Genomic DNA, 20,434 nt, shown 5'->3' on the forward strand with positions numbered 1-20,434 from the left:
GCCTCAAAAAATTTCTGTGTAATTGCTGCTTGTGAAGAGTCTTGCTTGTAAATCTGTCGGCGTCTAGTGAATGTTTTTGTGTTTTTTATAGTACCCAATTTTGAGCCTTCCTAATTTTCTGTCTTTTTTGATATATGTAGTTCACTGTAAATCTGGTGCGGGAGATCCATCTACAAAGTTTCCATTCCTCCTGTTAAACTAACTTATTTCTTGGTTTCTTTTCTGTTTCTTGGAAAATTTTTAGTTATTTCTTGTTAAAGACATTCTAGCTGGAACTGTATATACAGTCTCGACTTGTCTGCGGTTTATATTAATAGCAGAATGCTGAGGGAAATCATTGAAATGTTTGCTCAGCAATTAAAAACATTACTGGCTTCAGGGAAATAGATGAATTTTGCTCGACTGTAATTTTTGTTTGTTTAGCACTTTTCAGAGGTGTTTTAAGATGGCTCACCTGTACAGAATAATTTCTGTTTACTGTTTGTAGAAGGTTATAGGTGGAATGACTTGGATATTTAAAACAGAAGTCAAGAATCCAAAGCGTTTGGATTCCGCACTGAATTATGATACCTCCTTAGGTAACAGCACAGATGCAGCTAAGGGCTGTTGGAAGATCAGCAAGAAACATTAGAGGACAAGATGTAGTGGTATGAGAGGAGGTACCAAATCCCAAGTGGGAGCTCAGCTATGAGGTATTGGTGGATTTAAAAGAAGGCAAAAAATGGAATGAAATGCATAAACCACTTTGGATTTTAAGTGGGCAAAGTTAAAATTGAAGCAAAAAATGTTGGTATGCTATAGTTCTTTTATGTGACAAGTAAGACCATATGGATGTGTAGTGGTATTTTCCAGTTGTGTCTAAAATAATACGTTCTATCCTCATTATATTGCTGGAGACTCAAGCATATATCAAAATGCAGTGTAAGCTTAATACATCATCCTGAAATTAAGGGTCGGAAAGCCAAAGCACTTTTAGGTGATCTGAGTTTGAGGAATGTCTGATAAAATTGTTCTTTCTGTTCTTTTTGGTTTGGTTTTTTTTGGTTTTTTTTTTTTTTTGTAATCATGCCTTACTTGTTCATAGTACTTTCCAGAAACAAAAGTTAGGAAATTATAGTATTTCTTATGTAAGTGTGGCAAGATTTTTTCAAGAATTCTTTATATGTACTGCAGATAATAAACAGCCACATCAAACTTTTTGTGCAGTCCACATCACAAAAAGACGTTTCTTATTTCATGGGATTTGTAGCCCATATGGTTTCTCTCCTTTGGGTTTAGAAGTTCTCTGTGTGTTGTGAGTTTATTTTTACAATGCATTCTTGGCTAAATTTAAATTGGTAATTCTAGGTCACTGTGACTAACCTGAAGTCTCAAGTAAGAACAAATTTCTTGATGTTAACGTTCAAATAAATTCAAATGCAAAAAAAAGTTCTCTTAGATCAGAGAGCTCTGATCCTAGCTGACGAAGTTGAGTTTTTAATGAAACCATGGTACTTTTTATAATAATAAAGCATCATATTGATTTAATTTTGAAGAACATGGGAAACGTGAGATGCTAATTCTCAATGGAATTAACTTACTTTCTTAGCTCCTTTGTTTTTATCGGAGTAGTATGAATTCTGCTGGATTTTTTTAGGAAGTTTTTTTTTTTTTCTCTAACAAACATACTGTTTCTTTGTAGGGCGCCAATGCCTCTGCTTTGGAGAAAGAGATTGGTCCTGAACAGTTCCCTGTGAATGAGCATTATTTTGGTTTGGTCAATGTAAGTGAATTTTCTATGGTTGAAATGCTGTTTTTTCATTCATATCCTGATTTTGAATTTAATGGGATTCTCTGTTAGAATTTTATCAATGGGCACTTCAAACTTAAAGTGGGACTCTGCATAGACACCACATTCTGCAGTATGGTGCTGTGCCTTGTTACTGAGCAACATATAAATTTCATCTTAAATACAGAAAAATAAATCTCAAAGTAAGGTAGACCTTCCTGCTCAGGTATGTTCCTAATTATAGCATTTTAATATTTAGCTGGAAAGGACAATAACTAATAAGGTCTGTATATTGTTCATATGGTCTTCTAGAACAGAGAGATTTGATTTTACACTGATATGCAGTGTATGGAAGCCTGGAGGTTTTAAAATGAAAATGTGATAGTTTTTAAAAAACATATTACTCATGGGATTAGTGGAAGTTCGTCTGTGCAAGGATGTGGCCACATGAATGACATTGACTTGGTCAATAATTTTCTTACGTGTAGTAATACTCCCTTTGTTTATATTTTGGCAGCCTTGTGTAATAGCGAATCCTTCTAAAAAGATGTATTTTTGCATCTGTCAGTTTGTGTAGATCTGACTTGACTGGGATCTGTTGGGCAATAAGCAATTGTCTACCTAAATTAACTGTGGAGAGAATGGAGCATTGATGTTGATCTTGCCAGTGGTTCCGGAGGAGAAAAGGCGGCTGTTGTGCCTGTGACATGTTTTACCAGCAAATATAGGAAATTACTTAATAGAAACAGCGGTTCTGTGGCATCATATTTATGATGTGAAAATACAGTTTTGGCAAAACTCATTAGAAACAGAAGTATACTTCTGGTTGCTGGCTACCTAGGTACGTTTTGTTGAATCGAAAAATTATCTATCTTTTTACACACCAAATAAGGTTAATGTAGCTACTAAAGTGTTATTTGTTGCAGCTCATTATAAACTCATCTAATTGACTTCTGTGTGAGTTTCTAGCTGTTTGTGTTCTCAGACACCAAACTATCTAAACACATTGAGTTATATTTCTTAAGTATGGTGTTAATGGCCATTCCAAAGCTGCTGAGGTTTGCACCATAATGAGAAAAATGGAAGGCATCTCCAGTTGTAACATAAATAGCAGAGTGATGAATAGCATGAAGAGGAAAAATAGCATTCTAAAAATAACCAGAATTATTATAACTATATCCATTCTCTGTTTTGAAGGACAAAATATGACTAATACTGTTGTGCTTTATTCCTTGCAACTGATTTCTTTAGGGTGATGGTTTTCATGCTGCTGTTCTGCAGAGCTTTTTCCTAAGTTATTTCTAGTTCTTTCATGATTGGAAGTTAATTGGAGTGCTTTAAAGAGGGCAATTTCTCGGCTTCAGCACCAATACTAGTGAATATGTGGTTGCACTGCAAATAGAATCAGGTGTTGAACCCATGGACAATGGAGGCTTTAAAATTATTTTTTGTAGTAGTTATTTTCTCCTTGGCTCAGTGAGCTGAACCAGCTTGTCTGCAGTCAAATTATTGCTAAAGTTACTGCAGAATTTACGAGAGAAGGGTCTGACTGCTCCTCTGGCAGCCTGTTAGAATAGGTTACGGGTAATGTTGAAGTGCAAGAGGGATGAAACAACATTTTCATTCCAAAATTTCATCTTGGCTTTCATTTTAAGAGCTTCTACCTTAAACTAAGCCTTCATTTTTTACATTGAAAGTGTAAAATTTTACAAGTTCTTCTGAAGTTAGATAATGTTGACTCTAAATATAATCAGTTTTAGGCAACCCCCCCGAGGTTTTGGCATCTATTAAAAATATTTATTTATACCAGAGAAACCATGACAAAAAAAATTAAAAACCTACGTGTTTGTACCTGTTTTTCATCTGTGTTTTAGGTCACATTAGACTACACGCTATTTGTGCATGTAGCTCCAGGTTTGGATGTATTCATCAGCCCATTGTGAACTGCCTTGCCAACCTGGTTTTTGGGGTTCTGTCGAAGGCAAATGGTTAGAGCCCTCTATTTTTATTTATTTTGGGTTTTTTTGGCAGAATTTCTAGCAAAGTTAGTAATGGTTGGAAAGACCGACTACTGCTTTGTACTTCTAAACACAAACCAATTGCAGTTTAAAAGTGACACCACTATGTAATAATGCTTCTTCTACTGCAGGAAAGTGTAGATCAATAACTGAGATATTCAGAGGTTTCCCAAGGCCCTGAATTGCTTAGAGTTGGAAGGATTTTGTTCTAACATGAAAAAGAGTTAGAATTACTGGAATAAAATGCATCACATGGTCTTTTTGTGAAGTACTTGGCATGGAATAAAATAGCTAAAATGCTAACATGCAAGATACTGATTTCAGGAATAAAAGTTCTTCCACATTACTTTATGTAAATGTGGTAGCAAACAAAGTTTAAATACTGTTTAGAATTTTGTTTTTGAAACCTAAAGCATGCCATAAAGGGAATTTTTCATTGTGTCATTTTGTCTACTGCAAAGCATCTTGCATCTTATTGTCAGGAATTTTTAAAGCTGGTTGGATGGAGTTTTAATTCTTTAACTCCTTTAGCTCTTCCATTTAGTTTAGTTCTAATAATTTCTTTCTGTGTGGGTAGCATCAAAAGAGGACTTGTATAACCAGTTGACTTTGTTTTTGACGTGATTTCTTCATGAATGCAGTCCTGAAATCTCATTAACTACTTGCTTTGTAAACTTTTTTGACTTCAGATGCACCATGACCTTTCTTTTTTAAGATTGCTAATTTCTAGTTTCTTATGTCTCTTAATTTTCTGGATTATTATAGGCAAATATATTTGATACCTTATCTGAAAGCAGTAATATTTAATCAGACTTTTGGTAGTTCTCTTGCCTGTTTTGTCTTCTATGCAAATTTAGTTAGCATGATGCTTATTTGTTTTACTAGGTCACTAACAAGAATATGAGTTAGGTTCTATCCTAATTCACGTGTATGTTCAGCTTACATATTTGTCTTCCTCATGTCAGTAAGTTTTAACTGTTGTTCCGTGTTGTTTGCATATGGTATAAATTAATGTAACCGTAAGCTCTGTAACCTTTTTAGCTGTATGACTTAAACAGTTAATCTTCTGTTTTGGTCAGGACACTGATTATTAACTTGAAACCATTCTGCTGCAGTAATCACACTGTATTTTGGTGAATAGTAGTGGCCATGATCTCTGAGTAGCACTTAAAATAGTCTGTATTCTGCAGTCAGATTTGTATGCTTATTTTGTTTATTTAAAATATTTTGCTCTCAGTTCTCTTGAGATGCAGAATCCCATTACCAGAATACCTAGGGACTGGCAAACCCAGAATTTGTTTCACTTTTTTTGAGCATCAGCATTGTACAATACATTAAAAAATTGCACAAGAAATTGCGAAGAAACAACTGAAAAACTCATGGTGTATTTCTTGTGGATGATATGCTAGTATCTCAATGGTCTATTTCTTCTTGCTAAGCAATGTGGAACACTGCCTCTGGAAGTTATCACTGTCCTCCTTTCTCTGAAATGACAGTGCCTTCAGATATGGCAGATGTAAACCAGCTGCTCTTTGAATTTGCCTGCATCATGTACTTCTCATCATATTTCATTATAAACAGGAAATATTTAATGTGTACCTTGCTAACTATCTCCAAAAAGTACTTTGTGTCTATGACACAGGCAAATCTAACGTATGAGTTCATGGGTTGAGCCGTTGTGACTATAACATGGTTGAGACACAGGATGCTGATGGATGCTCTCTCTTTCTGTTTTCTTGTCCCTCTGTGCTGCTGTGTCATTGGCACTCAAGTCTCCACATCAGTATCAGCAGCATCTCCCCTGTCAGGATTAGTAGCCTGCTGTGTCTCCAGAAGTTTTGATATTGTGATGAGTCTTCGGCTGGATTTTTTTTTCTGTCAGTGGATTCCTGCTTTTTTTGTGTGTGTGCACTCAGTATCACTGGGACTGTTGTCTTTTCTTTTCTTGCTGTTACCAGCTGTGACGATACAAGGATGAGTCTTTTACACCATGCCTGCTAGTATTTCCCCAGTAAATGAACTCTGGCAGATGACTTTTCCATTTTCAGTATGTGACATTCTTAATGAGCAACCTCTTTCTGTTACTACTTTTTAACAGACCTAATATGAAAATATTTGTTTTTCTTCTGTTTTAACCAGTTCGGCAATACCTGCTACTGCAACTCAGTCTTACAGGCACTTTATTTTTGTCGTCCATTTCGGGAAAAAGTTTTGGCATACAAAGTGCAGCCTCGAAAGAAGGAAAGCCTCCTGACATGCCTCTCTGATCTCTTCAACAGTATTGCTACGCAAAAGAAGAAGGTGGGAGTCATCCCACCCAAGAAATTTATTTCCCGATTGAGGAAAGAAAATGGTAAATGAATAAATTAAATTTTTATGCAGATTTAAGTGCTGGAGATTTAAGAATATAAAATGTAAACACAACTTGCTTTTTAAGTGCGTCCAGATTGTCAAGTTTTAACAGATTTCTGGAAGATTTTTGATCTCCAGATTGTGGTGTTAATTTCGCAACCTCTGTAGTATAGGAACAAAGATTATATCAGAATTGTGCAGTGTCATAAGAGGATTATCTAGATATCTGGTTCTGTGCTTGCTTAGACCAAGTACAGAGCGCATACACAAGTTTCAGGATTCCATTTATTCCACACTGGCATCGTGTTCTGTAGAGGGCTGCTGCCAGTCAGCACGCTTCAGGTTGCTGCTAGAAATTGTCGTGGGCTAAACAAACATCATGGAATTGGTCAAAGTTGAATTCTCAATGGAGACTTAACCACTCTCAGCTTGCTTTCTTAATATTTGCGGTAGGATAAATTCCTTATGATGAGAACTAGTCGTTATTTCCCAGGGCTACTTTGTGAGGAAAAGTTCTGTATGTTGGTTTATCATCTCTGTTTGAACTTGAAAAGATAACAGACTTATAGTAGGGGATTTTTGCCCCTTGATGCTGGACTTAATGAACTAATGGCCCAAGGCAACACATCTGACTTTCTTTATTTCTCTCCCTCCCCAAAGAAAAAACCAAAACCAAACCAAACAAAACAAAAAAAAACCCAAAACCAAACCAAACATGGTTTTCTTCAGTTCTGAGAAATGCCCAAACTAAATTTCCTTTGTGTTGTTTTTCAACTGCCTTTTTCTTGCAACCTGAGGAATAGGTGACTGTAACCTAATATCCATTGTGAGAACAACAAAGTACAATTCTTCAAAGACTCTTAACAGTGTAACCCACAATTGTATAATAGGGTAGAGAAGGGGGAAGGTCACGGCTTGGATTGCTAAAAGCATAGTAACTCGATATTATGAAATATCTGTGTTTTTTCATTCTCCTTGATCTCTTCCTTTCCAGAATTATTTGATAATTATATGCAGCAGGATGCACATGAATTCCTAAACTACCTACTTAACACTATTGCTGACTTACTACAAGAAGAGAAAAAGCAGGAGAAGCAGAATGGCAAACTCCAGAATGGCAGCATTGAGAGTGAAGAAGGAGACAAGACTGATCTGACGTGGGTCCATGAAATCTTCCAAGGAACACTAACCAATGAAACCAGATGTCTTAACTGTGAGGCTGTACGTTTAAAACAAAACAAAACCTCTTAGATTTTTTTTTTCACAGGTTCTGGATCGTTTTCCCTAATACTAAGCACACTTTTTCATTTATTAGGATAGATGAAATTGCACTCTCTCTATTAAAATATGGAGCATAGACTATTTTATGACTGTATCACCTCTATGTTCAAACCAATACTCATTAAGGTATGTTTCTCAGAAAAAGCGTAGTGTTTTTTCTGTTCTTCCTCCCTGTTTCCATCAAGGCAGCCTGCACCTGGCTGATATAAGCTGCCTTTTTGTCTTCATGTTATTTCCTGTGTCAGTGATTGATAGTTTATGTTGTGTTTCTACATGAGAATTGCTCACTATTTATTTAACTCTTGGATTAACTGAATTTTTTGAACTGGAAGTGTGTGCTTCTTGGTGCTAGTCCATAGCTGCTCTATTTGAGAGCAAAAGAAGTGCCACAAAGTCTAGAATTAGAAGAACCACACCACCTTCAGACCACGAATTTGTAGTTAGTCATGTGCTATGTCTGACTTAATATTTCTTAAAAAAAAAAAAAAAAACAACAAAGAAAACCCAGATGGGGAGAAAAAAAAAAAGAGAAGTGATTACAACTGCTCTTGGCATTTTACATCTAAAGTTATGGCTATGTGGTGAACAGAAGCTTTAAAAATGACATTAATAAGCTTCTGTCTCAAGAAAAATTAAATGTGACTGTTCCACAGATGGAAAGATAGTTTTTCTAGCTGCTAACCCATTTAATTGAAAACCCATCTGCCTGTTTTTGCATTTCCTACAAGTGTTTACTGCTAAACTCTGAAATGCAGCAGAAAGCTGTATCAGTCTACAAAACAGACTGGAATATGGTTAAAGCTTCTGCAGCTCTGAGTGGTTAAAAACTTAGTTTTGCCAGTGAAGTAAGCAGATGTGTCTTGAAGTCTCAAGGGGGAGAGATGTTTTGCAAGAAAGGTTTTTGTTTGGTTTGGTTGTTTTTGGATTTTTTTTGGTGGGTGTTTTCTGGGGTTTTAGGTTTGGATTTGTTTTTTAATACTCCCCTCTGGATTGTTACAACACATCAGATTATTTTTTCAGTGTTAGTTTACCTCAAGAAAGGGCCTCTGTGTGTGTGTGTATATTTATATTTATTATGAAGCTGTCTACTTGCAACAAGGACATTGCACCATTCCAGAAATGGTTAAAAGAAATCTGCCAGTTCCAAACTGTTATGAAATATTTCTTCTTATTTTTTTCAAGGTTAGTAGCAAAGATGAGGACTTTCTGGATCTGTCGGTTGATGTGGAACAAAATACATCAATTACACACTGTCTAAGGTAAATGAAAATAATTGGGAATGGAAACAATACCTGCCTTTGGTCAGAAGGAAGGAGCCTAGCTTAGCTGCTCTGTTGTGCAACAGTTGTAGGCTTTGTCTTATGGTAAGATATGTTCTGTTCAGAGAGCTGTTCATTTTACCTTTATTGTGGGTTTTTGAAGCTGCTACTTTCTTAGTGTATTTTAGTAGCTGATTACTATGATGATTTCTTAGTGGTATGTAAGATTGATCACCCCCCCCCTTTCTTTTACGGGAATTTAAAATTGTTACATCATATAGTTAGATTTTATCAAAACTAAACATGGTATGTTTGGTTTCATAACAAATTCTTGTTTGTTTTAATATTGTTACTGCATTTCAGCTGTCTGATCCTGATGTTTGTGGTCAGATATTTCTTTTTCTGATAGAAATTTGCTGCATGTATTTGACTGCTAGATCCAGGGCTTATCAGCTGCTAGGATACTGCAGGCTGCATATAGCATCTGGCTTTTTAATAGCTGATAATGGCTGTATAATTGCTAGGAGCTGGAAGATGATCCAGACTTTGGCTAGTCGGTGGCTAGTGGCTGTAATTCTTAACATGCAATGTTTGCCACAAAAGAAAAGATGGAGTGTCTACCTCTGGAAACAAAATGCAGTCACCTTATTGCTGTTTATTACCTATTGTGTTTGATTCCTGCCCAGAAAGTATGCAGTTAATACTTGAGGGTGTAATTTCCAGAATTTTCCAGCTGAACATTGATACTACATCTGAAGACTGGGACAAATACACCCAAAATGTGTTGGGGAGCTATGAACAATACGAATAAGAGGAATTTCATCTTCTGTGTGTACATTGGGTTTTTTCAGCATTATTAGCAGTAACTTTTAACTGTGTGGTCTGACTGAATATCCCTGCTTATCTGACTTTTCTTTCATTTCCACAGAGGATTTAGTAATACTGAAACTCTATGCAGTGAATATAAATACTATTGTGAGCAGTGCCGCAGTAAACAGGAAGCACAGAAGAGGTGAGGTTCAAATATTCAGGCTAATGTAAATGTTCTCTTAAAATGGGTAGCTGTGGGAAAATTACACCTTGTGGATTCAGTAAAAAGAAAATGTAAGACCGTTTAGGTTTGTGTTTGGCGGGGGAGTGAGGAAGAGTGGAGAGACCAAATAACTTTGTGGCAACCTTATCAGAGGGACATTAAGAGATTAATTTTGTATTCCTCCCAGAAGAGCTTATATCTGGTGCTTCCAGATATTCACATTTTCCCCAGTTAGCATTAATCAGCTTAAAGCCACTGAAAACCATCCCATCTGCTTTCACTATGAATACTATATACAAAAATCTTATTTCTCACCTCATACTCGGTCCTAGCCAGAGTAGCAAGACAGATTTATTCCATCTCTTCTTTTTCCCATCGATGTGATAAAAAATATGATGCTTTCAGCATAGACAGTTCTCCTGCATTCAAATGTCAGTTGTGTAGTTAATCATTCAGAATAAATATTGTCTGTTCTTGTTGGAATATACATGAGAAAAGCAGCCTTTTGAAGGTATTCATCATTTAAGAGGCTTCTCCGTATTGAAATTGTTCTTGAACAAAGGTTTGGTTTAGGTGATCTGCTAATACCTTGTTCTTTGTTTAACATATTTTTGTGGCTCAGAATGAGAGTGAAAAAGTTGCCCATGATTCTAGCTCTGCACTTAAAAAGGTTCAAATACATGGACCAGCTGCATCGATACACCAAACTCTCCTACCGTGTAGTCTTTCCCTTGGAGCTCCGGCTCTTTAACACTTCAGGAGACGCTACAAATCCTGACAGAATGTATGACCTGGTGGCTGTAGTTGTTCACTGTGGCAGGTATGTTGGTATTGTGCTTTCTCGACCTTAAATGCCTTTCCTTGAAATTTAGATTTAAAATTCGTATTTTAAATATAAAGTGTCATCTCTGTGCCCTTTTGTAGCAGTACTGCAGCTGACAGTATGGGAGCATGCTAAGCAGCGTCAGAGCTAGCTATCAAAGTATTTTTTTAAAAAAGTGTTTCAGTCTTTTTACTACTTCTTCTACTGTTACAGATCTTGCTTTCTGAGTACAAAAGTTCGATCTTTTATCAGCTTTCAAATGTGGTAGCTATTCAGACAAGTTGTTTCTTTGAACTGTAGCAATGTAAGAGCAGTCTTTTGAAAAACAGAAACAACAAAAAAAACCCACCCCTACTTTCCAGGAAAGCTAAATGAAATAAAAACAAAACTTGGAAAACCACTTACTAAAATACAATTAAGTTACAGTTCTCGCGTTGCTACTTGCTTAAACCATTGAAGTTTTTTTAGAAGCTGGTGCCACCATGTGGAATCAACTTTGTACTGCTGTTTTTTTAAAAGGTCCTTACTCTTTTATATTTTTGTTGTTGTGGCTTTAATTCTGTTTTTAAAAGGAAAGAGGAAAAAATTTAAGCACTTTTAGGAAAAAAGCAGCCATGGAAGGCAAAATAAGTATTTAAAACTGCCTTTTGGAAGTGTGAAGTTTGAATTCATAAGGCAGTGTGAGGAGCAAGACAATGTAATTAACACAATAATACTGCATAGATTCAGTATAAAGAAACCACACGGAATTCTAGGTGATTTCTGTTGTGGTACAGTTGTGCTATTTTTTTATTTATTTTTATCTTTTTAGGTTCTCGTTTTATGCATTTTCTTCTGTAGATTATTAATTCGTTATACCTGTAACTACACTTAAATGTTTTAACAATGGTGACTAATAATTCAGATATATTAAATGGCTTTGCTTTTTTTTCTCAAACCTGTTGTCTCACATGGGGTTTTTAGGAGTCCTGTGACTCTTCTGGTTTCACTTCTTACTAGGACCTTGCCAAAGGCTTAAGATAAACTATTATTTTCTAAATATTTGAGTTCTCAGAACTTTTTTAAATATTTTGCCCTTATAGTTTTACTTTTCGCTTAGTTGCTCTAAACAAAGTTTCATTCTGTGATACAGGTAATGTGTTTAAGTGTATCAGTAGTTCTGGAAGGACTGGAGAAGTACTTTCTTTTGCCTAAAGCTGATATGAATATAGGTTGGTTTAAAGCCTTATGTAGACCCTAAGTGAAAATTAAAGGGAGGGGGGGCTATTTTTTTTTTTTTTACTGTGTCTCTGGACTGTTCTCAGAATTTGAGATTAGTAGATTTCCAACCATAGGTTTCCATCCGTATAGTTTATTGTCTCAAACCACTACCTTTTCAGGGCAGTCTGCCTGCCCTTGCTCACTCTGCAGATCTGTCTCCCTTTGAACTAGGTCGTTTTGTTGTCCCTTCCCTTCAAGGTAAGCGTTCGGGATATAGGTGATAGAATCAACTGGGAAACTGGCACCAGAAAAGTGGGAACAGCAGCAGCAGCCAGCTAGTCTGCAGCCAGCCATAGGCTAAACCACACTAAGAATTAAAAAAATACTTCCCGTGCAAATAAAATATTTCAAACAGTTATTACGATTTTTGGAAGAGTGGTCAAAACACTCAGTAGTGGTGAATGCAATAAAACACTGATTAAAATTAACTGGCTTTTAATTTTGTTTTGTGAAACATATGAGACTATATGAAATATTTACAAAATTGTGTATTTTGAATATATTGTATTTGGCAAGTAGCAAAGACAGAAATTTTAATTCAAGCAATTTGGCAAAGTCTTAAGAACCTAAACAATGTTATGAATAATATTAGAGAGTATTAAGAGCTGGGAAATGTAACTCTGCTGGTGATAGCTAGAATCACATGGGAGAGCAGTGGTCCTGCCTTGGTAGGCTCAAGAGTAATAAGTCTTCAATCCTGTTTTTCTGACAGTGGTCCAAATCGTGGACATTATATCACCATTGTGAAGAGCCATGGCTTTTGGTTGCTGTTTGATGATGACATTGTGGAGGTAGGTATGCTGTTACGTGGCGAAAACAAGTGTAGGCAGCAATCACTCTCCAGCTCTGTTTTTATGTCCAAGATTTCGCTTTTGCATCTGTGAAAGTATCTCAGCAAAACTTGTGCACAGAATCATTCTGGAAGTTTCAAAAGTAAACTTCAGCATTTTTGTGTGTCTTCGTTATAGAAGGAGTATGGAGAAGGGCAAAAGCCACGAGGGCTGTGTTGACACCTCAGGTGGTGTGCACCTGCTTGGGCTGAAATACCACAATGGTCTTATTTGAGGTCTGAAATGCTCTTATTCCACCCACCTTTCTGCGCTCCTTTTTGTTGCTGACTTGCTTTGTGCTAGCTGCGTTTCATTGTTGCATTTAAGAACTTCCAACCTTTTTTTTATTTTTTTTTTTTCCTGTAGGCAGTTTTCCTCAACAAATTGAAGTGTAGAAAATCTGTACAAAAAATCTGGGAGACTGTAGTAAGGTCCTGAGAGTATACAAAGACATTTGGTTTGTTTGTGGTAATGTTTAGACAGTCTCACCAGGCAAATTTTTCCTTAACTTTTCTACTAACCTATCTGTAAAGGCTAATATCCAAAATATTTCTATATCCATGTATTTCACATGATTATTAAGCAAATATCAAACAGCAAATACCACAGTAGAACTGCTTTTTGTAAAGATGAAAATGTACTGCTTGCATCTGAGATGTCAAGGTTAAAGCTTGATGCTAAGTGCCTAAATCGGTACCACCAAATCCTTGCTGGTGTTGAAATAAAGATGCAATACATTCTCCAGGTTTTTTTTTTTTTCCTCTTTTAATTTTTGGTTAGTGTTGAATATCAGAGGTGACAATATGAACAGGTGCCTTTCTCCCATTATCATATTTTGAGGGTTGTTTTCTTCTGTTTCTGTCGTGGACGAAGTACGTTGCTGTGTCAGCTAGTTTTGGAAATAGGGATCACTTCAATATTTTTAGATGCAAGTATTCACTGTCTTTTCCATCCAGGACATAAACTTTACATTTTAAAAGTAGATGTAAAATAACCATCTTGTTGTTCTATATTTGTTTTCTATCAGTCACTTCTATGTTGTATCTTAGTTTTTAGGTCAAAGCAGAATTTCTTTTTATCTGCAAACACTGTTGGCACTTTTATAGGTGTGCCAAAACATAGCTTTTAAATATGCACTGTCTGTTATTGGACAGTAAATTCAAGCAGCTGTCACAAGGAAGCTAGAATGTAGCTCCTCTCTCCTGGAGGGATGCTTTTTCTTTTTTCCTTTAAGTTGCTTTTCTAACTTTAATCATGGCTTTCCCTTTTTAAGTTCATCTTCTTTTACAGAGTTTATCTAAAGTGCTGTAAAAATAAAACTCTTTGATCTGAAATGTCTACTTTTTGTGTTTTCCCTGGTTCTTTGAGTTTTCACTGTCTTGATCAGGATTAGCAATGTAGCCCCGTCCTGTAGCCTACCTCTGCCGCAGCTGGGGATCCGGAAGTTTAAGATTCCTTTTCCTGCTAGAAGATTCTCCCTGGCTGGTGTCTGCACGTGGTGTTTGGTTTCTGTTAAATTTAGGCTTTGTTTTTCCTACCGGTGGAGTGGAGGGCATGAAAAACTGCACATGGGAGTTTTGCACAAGTCATTTGAGATCGTTGCCCCTTTCAGATGAACAGTTGCCGCTTGACCTGCTTTGAGGAGTGTAGCGCAGGGTTTCCTGCTGGCTTTGTCCCGGAGGATCTCTTCACTATCTATTGTAGCTGCTCCTGCCTTCTGAGTGTGTGATGAACATGAAGCTTACCTCTCACCTCCCTCTGTCTAGGACTTGCCACCCTTTCTCTTTCCTCAGCCTTCTAGAACTCGCCTGAATTTTTGGCAGCTCGGTGATCAAGGAGAACAGGATAGCTGAGACTGCTCTTCCTCTCCTGCTGCTGCTCTGCTTTCTGCGGGCTGCTGGGGGAAGTAGGCAGTTTTACTGCTCTGGTCTCTCTCCTCAGTCATCAGCTCTTGAGGATTAGTGCCTTAGTAGTGCTCTAGGCTATTCACTGAAAAAGTAAAGCAAAGCCGCAACTACTTTTGTCAGTTCCATCTGCTGCCTAAAGAGATTTAAATCTCTACTCTGAACTTGACCAAGTGCTATTTTCAAACCGCTTGTGGTTGGCCATAAGGTGACACTACAGGAAATATATGTTGTATGTATGACATTACAGAGCCTGTCCTCAAAAATGGAGTGGCAAAAAAAAAAACAACCCTAAAGCCCCAAATCCCCTGAAATGGCAACTCTACATAAGTTTTTGGTTTTAGGGCTAACCACAGGAGCCTTCTACTCTTCAGAGACTCTTAAAAACCTGAAAGCAGATTTTTTTAAAATATTTTTTTTTTAAGCTTTGGAGACTTACCATTCTAGGTGTGAACTGTCTACATAACAAAACAGATATTAGTCAGCAGCCTTCCCAAGATGACTCCAGAGCCCTTGTACCTGTGTGCAGATAACTGCAACTGAAAGAGCACAGGAGAGAGCTTTCCCCCCTTAAATACATTTGAAAAGGTGTGATGCATTTTTGGCAAGTGGTAGGTATGAATTAATAGCTCTGAACTGTCAGTGGGAAGTAGTTCATCCTTATTGCTCACTAAATGTCAGAAGCAGTGAAGTCATATTTATTTATCTATTTGGATTTGGTTGGAAGGCCAACTTTCAATTAAATTGAAGATAGATGATAATCAAACATACTACAACATATGTGAAAAGCAACTGCATCAAATCCAGCAGGCAGATCAGTCCAAATGGGATACTGCACCAAGCAAAATTAATTGAGAAACCTAAGTAAATTATCTCTGGCTAATTTGACACGTTGTCATTAGAGCAGCTAGGTGACATCACAGTGACAATGTTTGTCTGAAACAGAGAGGGAAAAGTGTTCTTCCAGGGAGTTCTCCAAATCGAGAAGAGGGGGAGCATGGTTGTATGTCAAATGTTTTGTTTGGAGATTTGCAGCATTCAGTTAAATGCTATGAATGGTAAGCAAGAAAAGGATTTGGTTTGGGGAGCCAGAATAGTTGTCTGGAAACGAGCCGAGGATATTTAAGATCAGTTAACAGGAAAAATCATCTTCATGCCAGGTGAGGCTGCAGAATCCTAAAAGTAGTTGTGAAACCATCGATTATTGGTTGTTGCTTTAAAGCTGCAACTGGGTAAAACTTTGCTATCCACAATATATGTGGTCAGCTAACAATGGGAGGAATAGAGCCTATATAATCCTTTTTCAGTTCCACTGTGTTTTCTGTGTATAGTGAAATTAAAAAAGGAAGTCAGTTTTGCTGTGATAAAACTAAAAATATCTGTGGAATGAATTAATCTGTATCGAATGTTTGAGTTGCATTCAAAATGAGTAGTGGAAATAGACTTGATTGCATGGCAAGTTAGTTGGCGCTTAAAATAAAACATGTTTGAGTTCTCTGCTAAATATATTACAAGGACTGAAGAATGTTCTTTTGCTGTTTATTCTGTTAAAATGTGTATCTAACGGTTTGTAGTAGACATTATGTTAATAAATTGTGTGCAAATGCAAAAGCTCTCAGTACAGTATTTCAGCTTCTCTGAAGCCCTTGAATGGAGAAGAAAGATGAAACATCTATTTGGAGTTTCCTCTCCCCCTCTATTATTTTTTTTAACAGAAAAGCGTTTAACAAATCTATTCAAGAGAGAATTTCTGCAGCTCTGTCCTGCCCTTGATGCATCTTCTGGAAACTTACTGATCGTGTCTGTTTTTCCTGTGCTTCAAAACGTCTGGGAAAAGGATGGCCTAGGCTTGCAGGGTGTTTGACAGTGCCGCTTAGAGAAACCAGTGCTTTTGTGTTTGCCCGTGATGCTGAAGTCTGTTCAGTGAGCAGTGACGGATCACATTGCCAAATAGATTCTGTAGCTGAGGAGGCTCTTTGATGAGGTATAGTGTGGTCCCTTTCTCTTAAGATGTAAGCGCAAGTTGGTCTCTGCTACTCCTTCTCATGATCAAAGCAGATGTTCAACCCAGAGCTTCTTGTATTCTGAGCATTTCTATGCTTTCTCATCTTTTTTTCCTTGGGGAATAGAGGGAGATTTCAGCCTAGTCTCCCTTTGGTCCTCCACAACAAATTCAGGCTACTTCAGCTTCTCGTCTCTGTGGATCAGGACTCCTAAAAGTATTCTAAAATACTAAACCAAAGTGACAGTGGAGTGCTGAGCAGCACAGGTCATTGTGAGTATTTTATTTCGGTGTTTTGGACTCTACACTTGCTCTCCACTGACAGCAGAATCAAATTCAGTAATGTGAAGCCAGTTCTCAGGAGCGGGATCAAGACTGTGGCCCTTGCATCTTAAAAGCCCTTTAAAATGCCCGCCAGGCTTTGCTGGTTGGAGTATAAAATGAAAAACTGCTCTTCTGCACATAGTTCACAACTTTAAATACAAGCAGACCATTTAATTCTATTAATATGGCAAATAATTTACTTCTCTCAAAACACAAACCTTGTGATAATATTCCAGTATGCATTGTACCAGCAAATCCTAAGGAAACAAAGCTCTCCTAAGATCAGAAGATCATAATCGGATGAGATCCACAGATTTCACGGTGTGATTACCAGTAGCACTTGGGGGACTTCTCTGTGTAAGAGGGTCGCAAGAACTTCAAAATCTGCAGATATTTTAGCTGTATGTTAAATCTGCTCAGGATGCCCTTATTACTCCCAACTGTACAAAAATATTCTTTGATGAGCAGTGACTGCTTTTTTATCATTTATATTACAGACCTCTAGTCAGGAAAGGTAACACTGGTCTGAACGAGAAAGCAAATATAAAAACATCCTGTACTCTTTTAAGGATATGTTTTCATGGATCCCTTGTGTTTTTGTAGCCCAGCTTAAGAGGGCACCACTTCTGAGGTGTTTATTATTTCATCTTGATTTCCTTTTATTTTCAATAGTGAATAAGGTTTTGAGTGGAAAAAAAATAATATTTTGTTGTATTTGGTTGCATTCAGTGATACTGAAATACCGCTGTATTAATACTGCGTGGCTTTCCAGCATCACCTCCAAGAACTGAAAATAATGCTTTGATTGGGAAAGGGATTCTTAGGGTGGTGTTCTGACTGAGGCTAATTATAATTCTCATTAATTTTCAGAAAATTGATGCCCAGGCCATTGAAGAATTCTATGGGTTAACATCAGACATTTCCAAAAACTCAGAATCTGGATATATCCTCTTCTACCAGTCAAGAGACTAAGACAAAAGATACATGTATACAAATAAAAGAAAAAAGGGATCAAGATATGTCCAAATGGAACATATTTGTGACAGCAGAAGCAGTTCCTCATTGTTGCTGTAGGACCAGGACAGATGCCGCAGGGCGAATAAAGGTTTCTCCCTGCTGTTTTGTGGAGGATTAGTGCTGACTGCCGTAACAAGAAGAGCTTTTGTTCCAGTTTTCTTTCTGGGCTTTTTTTACGTGCTATCTTCCAAAATCTGTGTTACCTCTACTTGAAACCTGGCTGCTTATTTGTTCATGAACTGAAGAAGAGATTTAAAAGTAGCATTGTAGAATTTTTACCATTTAATGTTGGCCTGAGGCTATACCTTGGTTTCTACCATCGTCGTTTTTCTGTATTTTAGCAGAATGATTTCAATATTCAGTGTCAGCTGAAGGCATATTTTAAGATATGAACAGCAGCTGGTTGCTGGATATTTTTGGTGACTCAGACTTGAGAAGCAGTACAAAGCTAAGACATATTGGAAATGTCAAGTCTGTAATTTTTATTAAAAAAAAACCAGACAAAAAACCTCTCTCTGCAGCATTGTAAATTTCGCCATTATGCATTATCTTGGTTTTAGATAACACTAACAGCACTGCTTCTTTTTTATATTATTTTTACTGTTCTGTTTCTTCTTCAGAAGGTATGGAACTTTTATGCATATTCAGCCTAGTCCATTGTGCGTATTTCTTTTGAAGCAGATGTTTTGACTCAGAGCCACATTGCTGCAGATGTAAGGGGAGCAGAAAAGCCCTTACCTTTTGAAGAACGTGTCTGGCAACCAGTTGCTGTAGAAAGTTTGAAGCTACAGCATTTCTTGGAGCTATTGCATAAACCAAAAGTGCCCTCATTCTGAAACAGGATCTGTTCAACATTTCATTCGATACATAGTAAACTGATGCAACTAGCATTCTGAATCTATGCTAATACACAGAAACAGCACTAATTGTGAAGGGTTAACCAAGGGAAGCATTATTTATGTAACTAATTCAGTTGTTCTTAAGCTTCAAGATAACGAACATTTAAGAAGGAAAACCAGCCAACCCACCCAGGCATTACCTTGCTAAGTGTTTCTCCTCATCTGTTGGTAATGTTTGTATTGATCCGGGAATCATAACACACACACACCCCACACCCCCCCCAAAAATGCTTCTGATTGTTTTACCTCTATAGGCCTTGCTTAACAGGGGAAATTGTTAGTCTTTTGAAGACTGAAATTAAGTAATTATCCGTTATGTTGTGTATATATTATAATCTCAAGGATAACTAGAAAGAAAAACTTAAGGAAGTTTGTAAGAAATCTCAGAAAACCTTCTGTAATTTTCTTTTTGGAAAGTCCTGTTGCCGTGCCAAAGCTTGTCCCAGCTGGCTCTAAACTACCAGTGGAAATGACTATTTTCCTTTCCTCGTCTTGTTAGGCAACACAAGAGCTGTCCTCCGTGTGTTGTTCCCAGCGCAGCCGTTCATGGTATAAACCAGCGCTTGTTGTTCTTGAGGACATTTAACTTATGCAATTCTGTGGCTTGTACAGGATATAAAATACTTTACCAAAATACTGTCCTCAGGAAAGCAGCGTTTCACAAACAGTTTCTTGTGGTGGCTGTATGTATGTTTCTTCTTACCATGACCAGAAACATAACGTTAGCGATTAACTCCTGTCTTCAAAAAGCAAATTAATCATTACCATTGTATTCCAACTGAGTACAGCTTTCATTCTCCTGGCACATCTCCTCTTCCAGAAGATAAAATACGGACATCGGGTTTTTTAATTATTTTTTATTATACAGAGTACTGTCATTTTAAGAGACATATTCAATAACAGCAAACATTCTTGTCATCTTGTTCCTATCGTGTAAAAATCGTTCCTGGCTAAGAGTCTTCTCCCCTTGTTCACACACAAGCTGTGAGTCCTCTCCTGGTGGCACTACCAGAAGACTGTCATCACTAGGTCTTGCAAAAAATTAAAAAAAAAAAAGAGAGCACTGAGTTAAAAATGATCTAAACAGAAAATACAAAAAATAATGTAGTACACTAGACATGTATTTTGTATATCTGGTGATACATTTTTACAAATAAAATACCTGACTGAGAGATAATATTGAAAGATATATACTATAGATTAAAAGCTGTTAAAAGTGCACTTTTGCTACAGATTTATAAGGAGACTAAAAGGAATTAAATTGGAAGAGAATGGTGTGATGTTACTTCTGTATAATAAATGACCCCACCTGTCTCCAATAAAGGTCATGTATGATCAAATGCACATGGCCCAAATGCTTTTCCTTGAATTTCTGTCCGAGGCAGAAATGAAAGTCGTTGCTTAGTTCCTTGCTCTCCTGCGCTTCACCCTCTGTGCTGGCTGGCTGAGGGGCTCTGCCCCCTGCCCCCCCGCCTTGTGTTTGCATGCATATAACCTGTGCTTAAGCGGTTTAAACCCAGTGAAATTAATTTGGTGTCATAGATGATAACTGGTGTGCTGGTAAATAGAGGAGAGGTCACCCAGGGCCTTTCGGCCTGACACTCTGGTATTCCTTAATCACTTCTGCATCCCCTGTAGCTCTGCCATTGCCTTTTTCTGTGACT

The 20,434-nt window shown here is 37.2% G+C and overlaps 1 protein-coding gene across 6 annotated transcripts in view; it reads left to right on the forward strand.

Annotated features, from left to right (window-relative positions):
* LOC101912621 (ubiquitin carboxyl-terminal hydrolase 12-like) overlaps nucleotides 1-20,114 on the forward strand; it is a 33,487-nt gene extending 13,373 nt beyond the window's left edge. For 3 of the 6 annotated variants that reach the window (XM_027784193.2, XM_055818019.1, XM_055818018.1), the window contains exons 2-9: nucleotides 1,682-1,762; nucleotides 6,066-6,139; nucleotides 7,133-7,359; nucleotides 8,602-8,678; nucleotides 9,607-9,690; nucleotides 10,334-10,531; nucleotides 12,507-12,585; nucleotides 17,725-20,114. In XM_027784193.2, the coding sequence (XP_027639994.1) occupies nucleotides 1,737-1,762; nucleotides 6,066-6,139; nucleotides 7,133-7,359; nucleotides 8,602-8,678; nucleotides 9,607-9,690; nucleotides 10,334-10,531; nucleotides 12,507-12,585; nucleotides 17,725-17,826 (867 nt within the window). In that variant the 5' untranslated portion in view covers nucleotides 1,682-1,736 and the 3' untranslated portion in view covers nucleotides 17,827-20,114. Of the gene's footprint in view, nucleotides 1-1,681; nucleotides 1,763-5,925; nucleotides 6,140-7,132; nucleotides 7,360-8,601; nucleotides 8,679-9,606; nucleotides 9,691-10,333; nucleotides 10,532-12,506; nucleotides 12,586-17,724 lie in introns of all 6 variants that reach the window. The other 3 variants (XM_027784192.2, XM_055818016.1, XM_055818017.1) reach the window with 2 other exon arrangements.
* Nucleotides 20,115-20,434: the final 320 nt, after the last annotated feature.

Source organism: Falco peregrinus, chromosome 13 (assembly GCF_023634155.1).
Source record: "Falco peregrinus isolate bFalPer1 chromosome 13, bFalPer1.pri, whole genome shotgun sequence".
Taxonomy (NCBI): domain Eukaryota; kingdom Metazoa; phylum Chordata; class Aves; order Falconiformes; family Falconidae; genus Falco; species Falco peregrinus.